At 46.5% G+C, this 6,577-nt stretch overlaps 1 protein-coding gene across 3 annotated transcripts; it reads left to right on the forward strand.

Moving 5' to 3' along the window:
* Positions 1–907: 907 nt before the first annotated feature.
* Positions 908–6,149, forward strand: LOC125751639 (amphoterin-induced protein 2-like). Of its 3 annotated transcripts, XM_049030768.1 has the most exons (3): positions 908–1,269; positions 2,384–2,753; positions 2,979–6,149. In XM_049030768.1, exon 3 carries the CDS (start codon positions 3,033–3,035, stop codon positions 4,494–4,496), a length of 1,464 nt encoding a protein of 487 aa, XP_048886725.1. In that variant the 5' UTR covers positions 908–1,269; positions 2,384–2,753; positions 2,979–3,032; the 3' UTR covers positions 4,497–6,149. The 3 variants fall into 3 exon arrangements, with proteins under 3 accessions (XP_048886725.1, XP_048886717.1, XP_048886707.1); XM_049030760.1 differs by lacking the exon at positions 908–1,269 and having other exon boundaries at positions 2,252–2,759; XM_049030750.1 differs by lacking the exon at positions 908–1,269 and having other exon boundaries at positions 2,252–2,753.
* The last annotated feature ends 428 nt before the right edge of the window (positions 6,150–6,577 follow it).

A 6,577-nucleotide genomic window follows, 5' to 3' on the forward strand; every position in this document is an offset into this window, starting at 1 on the left:
CGTGAGTGGCTGGACCAGGCCAAGGGGACGCTCACGTAACATCCAGCAGATATATGGCCATTTCCACAGGGTGGGACTGGACCGTGCGTCGGCCTGGGGGGTTGCCAACTTGAATCCCGAGGTGTTTTGTTGACTGGTGGATGTGGCAACACACTGTACCAGTGCATTCACCCCATCTTGGCCTGACCTGACCTGTTCTAAGACACTTTAATTTACTTTTGCCTATGGTTACATACTAAACATGTAGACTAACAGAAAGCTGGCCCCTTCATTTCAATGCAATAAAGGATCAAATTATTTAAATTAGCTAGTTAATTGGCAATATGTTGGAATTAAGAACATGTCACCTAGGAATAGGTCTATGAATAGATTAAACAGACTAAATATTAATGCTATTCTGAGCATTACATCTGGTATTGTCTTGCAGCTTAAAACTGTATTCACACTTATTAAACATTTAATTTGCATGTTTAACATCACCCAGACTGTGATTGGACTGTGAAAGATCAACCTAGAGGGAGCAATCGGATTGGTGTTTGAGGTGCTACCTGTGAAGCTGCCCCACCCCCAGGCAGTGAACTGCTGACAGTGACGTGTCGCCATGACAACACACAAAAAAGCAGAATCTGTCCCTTCCTATCTCCAAAGGAGCCCAGTGAACTTTATCAGCACCGTGGGGAACACGGCATGCCACACTCCTCCCGTTTGGGTCCTCAGGACACCTGAAGAAATTAATTAATTAAACCTTGGAGCAAAAGTCCAAGTGACTGGGGGACATTATTGCTGATGGAAGGAGCAGGCTTCGAGCCGCAGAGCGACTCCTAAAGTGGGCACGTTTCTGTGCTATTACGGACTGCAGACGCAGTCGATGAGTTTCTGGTTTCTGTCAGTGACGTGGGGACCTCAGTGACAGCCAGCAGGCATGGTGGGGGTGTAGTGACAAAGATATTCACACAGAACACATCACACGCTTAAAAATCAGACGTCCGAAGGCAACTTGTTCCTCAAAATATTCAAGCTATTGTATTAAATATCGTGGCAGTGAGTTTGGGGCTTGAATGAGAGACTCAGCAGAGGACTGTTCTGTCCAGGCAGTGGGGGGGGGGCAGTAAGTAGACTGCCCTTGTACCGCCTGGTTACTCAGCATTGCACTTTCTGTAATAAGGGCAAAGCGAAGATGTACCATGACTTACAAGCTATTTTCCATTTGCTGGAGATCCTGGGGCAGCATATGAAGATCTGCATTTAAGGGATGAGAAGCTGACACAGGTATGTTGGACCATCCCGTTTACAGGCACTTGGTAAGGCTGTTATATGACAAGGTTCTCTACGGTCATCCTACACGTTCTTCTGCGTTACCTTCAGAAGAACATATGGTGCCATCCAAGGGTATAACTTTGGATTGAACATTGGGAGGGCTGAGGTCTCTACCCATTAAGGGGGTATTGGGGGTTGTATTGGCAGGTTTTGATTATTGGGGGGGGGGAGGGGTTGTAACCCCCCCACCACCACCACCACCATAATTTACGCCCATGGTGCAGCTCCAGTGAATAGAGAACTTTATTTACCACCAGAGATAAAACACGAATTGTTATTTTATCACCGGGTAATTGACGCTTTTATCCAAAAGGATTTACATACCTGTTCATTCTGCTAATTCATTATTTATCTGAATTTCCAAGTGACATTTCAGGGTGAGTACATCTGTCCAGCTTACAATCGATAGTTTTACTAACCTGGTAAATTAAAAGAGAAACAATGGTGGTCATTTCATATTCATGACGTAAAAACTATCCGGAATATTTGCGCTTCCTTACCTTTAGCATGTAAGGTATTAGCAGCCAGATTCGACTGCATGGCTGTTATCAGTTCTTATCTATTTTAACGCGCAAATCGCACTGCGTAAATGTAATTATACGGCTTATATTATTACTACAGGTATTATTGTTCGTCTGTTTGTAATAGATTTGTTTGCAGTTTGTAGACAGATTTGTATATTTTATCAGACTCCTGTATACAGGAGATTTTGTTTCGATTCTTTTTATGGTTTAATCGTAATCACTGTCCAGTTCATAGTAAAACTAAAATGGGTTAAAATTGACGTGATTTCTGGAGTAAATACCATAATTGAGAGAGTAATAAAAGATTCATGTTTTTCTATCATTTAAGTGAGAAAACATAATGATTGTGGTTGGATATTCACGGGAGTACCGCCTCCCAGTCAGAGCTGTACTTAAGCACGGTAATTGCAAGAAAACCCAGCACGCTAAATGCTCAATCAGGCAGCGGGGAATCGCGCAACAAAAGCCTCTCCTTTATAAATAATAACACTGTATTTTGGAGAAAATTTTGCAACATGCCGAGTTTGATTTCTGATCTCTAGGTTCCAGTATGATTTAAGAGCACTTCAGACGTACGGCAGCTTCCCCCCTTAAAGCTGCGCAGCCATCCGCCAGACACCGGTGATCTGAGCACAGCCGAGCCGCGCCGAACCGATCCGGAACGGGCGGAGCGAAGTGCCGACTCGGAGCATCGATGCCTCCCTAATAGCAGAGTGGACAGAACAAATTGCGAAGTCCACTTCAAACCGCCGTCTAACTTCCATCGGTTTATGTGCTATTTGTACGTCCGAGACGTCAGTCGAATCAGGGGCTTGTTGTGTTCATTTAATACTCCCTTCACAGCGCTGACAGGACCTGCTTTCAAACATCGGATGAAGAGAAACTTTTCCCGAAGGGATCAGGATCATAAAGGTAACGGTACGTTTTTGTTTGTATTTTTTCCGCCTTAGTTTATGGATTTTTAAAGTTAACCAAGACGCTAGTTATCTGAATATGGGTTTTTATTAAAGTGCAATGTGTTTACTCGTTATTGTATTCAAGCAACGTTAGTTATACATGCATGTAATAATTAAATAGGAATATTGTACAGCAAATAAAATATGATTTTGCTTTTTTCCCCCCCTGTACTCCTTCTAGTTAACACTCAGCTGGAGCATTGTGAGGTGGAGGACGATCAGGTGGGGGTGCACTATGTCGAGCGCTTGGCTGCACTCCTGCCCCCAGGGGGCTCAGAAGCATCTCAGGCGTGTGGGTGTGGCCTTGGGGCTGCTCTGCTGCATGTGCCTGGTCCACAGTGGCACGCAGGGCTGCCCCAGTATCTGCCTGTGTGCTGGAGACGTGGTCGCCTGCAGCGGTCGTAACATCTCTTCCGTTTCCATGCATGGCTTGGCCTTCGCCTCCAGGTTGGACCTCAGCTACAACCAGATTTCTGTGCTCGAGACAGAGTGGACCCCCGTGCCCCTGAGCAAGCTGGATACGTTGATTCTGAGCCACAATGTCATCAGCCACTTGTCTCCTGGCTCGCTGTGCTGGCTGCCCGCCCTCCGATATGCGGACTTGTCTTCCAACCGACTGAGAAGCCTGAGCGCGTTGACGTTCTGTGAGCTCCAGCATCTGGAGGTGCTGCTGCTGTTTAACAACCAGATCTCGAAGATTAGCCCTCGGAGTTTCGATGGACTCCACAGCCTCCACAGGGTGTACCTGAGCTTGAACAGGCTCACCGAGTTCCCTACCGGGATTCTGGTGGGAAAACTCAGTCTTCCACACTTGGAATTCTTGGACCTGTCCAATAACTTACTCACAGGAGTTCCGGTTCATGACATCATGTCTCTGCCATCCAGGCAACAGGCTGGAATTTATCTCCATGGGAACCCACTGGTGTGTGACTGTGCGCTGCATGCTCTGCTCTGGTACTGGGCCAGACGGCGCTTCCTTCCTGTCATTGATTTCCGAGGCGATTACACGTGTTTCCCTCCTGACTTTGGCACGGCCGTAAGCCCGTTGCCCCTCAACTGCTCGGGCCAAGTCATGAATGCACCCCTGGATTACGAAAGGGGCGTGTCCAAAGTGCACGTGGGCGACACCCTCAACCTGCACTGTGGTGACTCCGCCCCTGCTCAGCTACTCGTGCCCCTGCTGTGGCTCACACCTGCCCAGAGTGTGCTGTGGCCCGGTGACCACACAGAGGCGCTGCGTGTCTTTCCCAATGGCAGCTTGCTGCTCACGGCGGCCCGTCCCGAGGATTCTGGGACCTACACCTGCATTGCCTTCATGCCTGGGGGGAATCTGAGCCGCAGCTTGGAGGTAGTTGTCAGGGAGCGGGATCCGAATGACGAGACCTTCAGCACAGCCTCGACCACACTGGCATCCTGCGGAACCAGCCTTGTACTGGTTTTGCTCTACCTCTACCTGACTCCGTGCCACTGCTGGTGCCAGGACAAGAAAGCTTCTCGCCTGGCTAGGTGCCATGCCAACGTTTGGGGCAGTACCCGCTATGAGAGGGAGGGCGATACACATGCCAGCAGGACGGATACCTCTGTGGTGGGAGTCGTTTTTACTCTGCCCGATGATGCAAATGCCCTTTACACCCACGGGCTCAGGGCAGGTCCGACGGGCGATGCCCTGGGCGGGACTGTGAATATCCACGATACCTAGCTGTCTCTGTGAAGCTGGGAATGTCGTTTTTTGTCAAGCTGTGTAATAGGTACCGTTGTCATCATTGTTCTCATTGTTTCTTTAAATGTGCTCAATCAATTAAGTTCACATTTTTTTTCCCTCCTTAATTCCAGGTTAGTTGTTTTTGTGTTTTGTCAATCAAATTTTAAAGGACCTAGTAATGTGCAGCTGATTCTGTACTGAGATATTTTCCCAAAGTAAACCTGTCCACACACTATTAATTTATAAGCACCAAGTGCAAAGGAGAGGGTTTAATATCGGGGAGGATATAACTTAATAAATTAAATGTAAAGGTCTGTTTGTTGGTGGGGGGGGGGGGAGGGGGAGGCGTGGCAAAGGAAGCCAAATTAAATATTGGTTGGGTTCACGTCCTCCCCATCTCTCCAGGTTCCTATGCCCCTGCCAAGAACTGTTACCGCGGTACAAAAATCGCTTCAGTAACACGATGACAGTTCGTGCTCTTGAATTTATCAAACGTAGATGCGCCCATGTGACCGAATGCCAAAAACACTCGGCGTAAGAGCTTGGCTTCAGGAGACATTTTTTTTAAGTTAAAGCCTGCGTTATGAACTCGGTATGCTGTGCAGCAAGCATTCCCACAATGCCATTTTCAGAGTCACACTTCCCGTTGTGTGAATCACGCCGCTGTGCCATGTTTAATTTTGATCTGTTTTCGTATTCTGTCAGGGTGAAATGATGAGATGACATTGTTTGTAACGTTCGCCGCATCTATAAATGGTGTTTATTAAACAGTTTCAACAGGGACCTGATGTCTTCGAGTTTAGTTATTTCAGAGGCCGCGTGAGATCAGGCGTCGTCCCCTGTGGCCATTCCAGTGATTGACAGCTAATCAGTGGGCTGCACCTAGTGACCACCTGTTACTCAGCTGCTGATCGCTGGGGACAAATTTAACCCTCTCCTGGGGGGGTTCAGGAAACCTCACCCCACCCACCCCCCAAAAAAAAGAAAAAATATGAGCCGGACACCTGATATCTACTCACTCCACAAATCTGATCGAAAACAAGCTCCTCTTTTTGGTGTTAGTATGAATGACGTTCTTCATCGTTTACGACAAATCTCCTTTTTTTGTGGCCTGATAGGTTTCACTCCATGAACAGAAATCCGAGCGTGTTGTTATATGCACACAAACACTGCGAACTGACTGCAAAGAGCAACTTATGATTTCAAATACTAGCTGTTGTATATTTTGTTTGCAGTTACACAAACACAAAAATGTACTTTCCTGAGTGATGCTGCTACATAACCCTGGAGTGGAGAGTGACTGAGACCAGGCTTGGACTGGGAATAATAACCGGCCCTGGACTTTGCACATACCTGCACTTGATATATTCTGCTAATGGGGGGTGTGGGTCGGGGTATTATAAATATAAATATACATTTTGCCAGAAAATGCCCGGTATACCAGATGGCCAATCCAGGCCTGACTGCGACTGACACCTGACCTCTGGATTGCGAAATGACGTAAACTGTCACCTGACCCCCTAAGCTGCAGGATGACTGAGACTGACACTTGACATTAACAGTATTCATTTCCCCCCACTTTAAACCAATTTAAGATGTATGTAATGTGCATTTCATCAGTATAAACGAATGCATATAGAAACAACATGAATGAATCTGGTAACTGAATGTTATTAAGCTCTATAGGAGTAACACGTGGGGGGGGGGTTTTATGAATTGTTTTATGAATAAATCAAATACGAATATTTATGCTGGTTCTATGCATTTTCTGTGCCTTTATTTTTCAGAGTGGAAATAGTCTAAGTGGATCTATGGTGATGTATTTCCAGGTGTGATGTTTAGATTTCTGCTGTGTGATGTGATTTGGTGAGAGCAGGGTTCATACACATAGGTGCCAATATCCTGGTCATGCCTCCGAATTGCAGGATTCTCATATACCAATATAACAGACTGAGAACGGTCTTAATTGAGATGGTGACATATGTGGTCAATGCATGTTGTGGTGAATTATAGCGCCATCTAACGATCAATGGCGGGGATGCTTCATATCGCAGGCTTTTAAAGTTTATTTTAGTGTG

This window comes from Brienomyrus brachyistius, chromosome 1 (genome assembly GCF_023856365.1).
Source record: "Brienomyrus brachyistius isolate T26 chromosome 1, BBRACH_0.4, whole genome shotgun sequence".
In the NCBI taxonomy this organism is placed as follows: Eukaryota; Metazoa; Chordata; class Actinopteri; order Osteoglossiformes; family Mormyridae; genus Brienomyrus; species Brienomyrus brachyistius.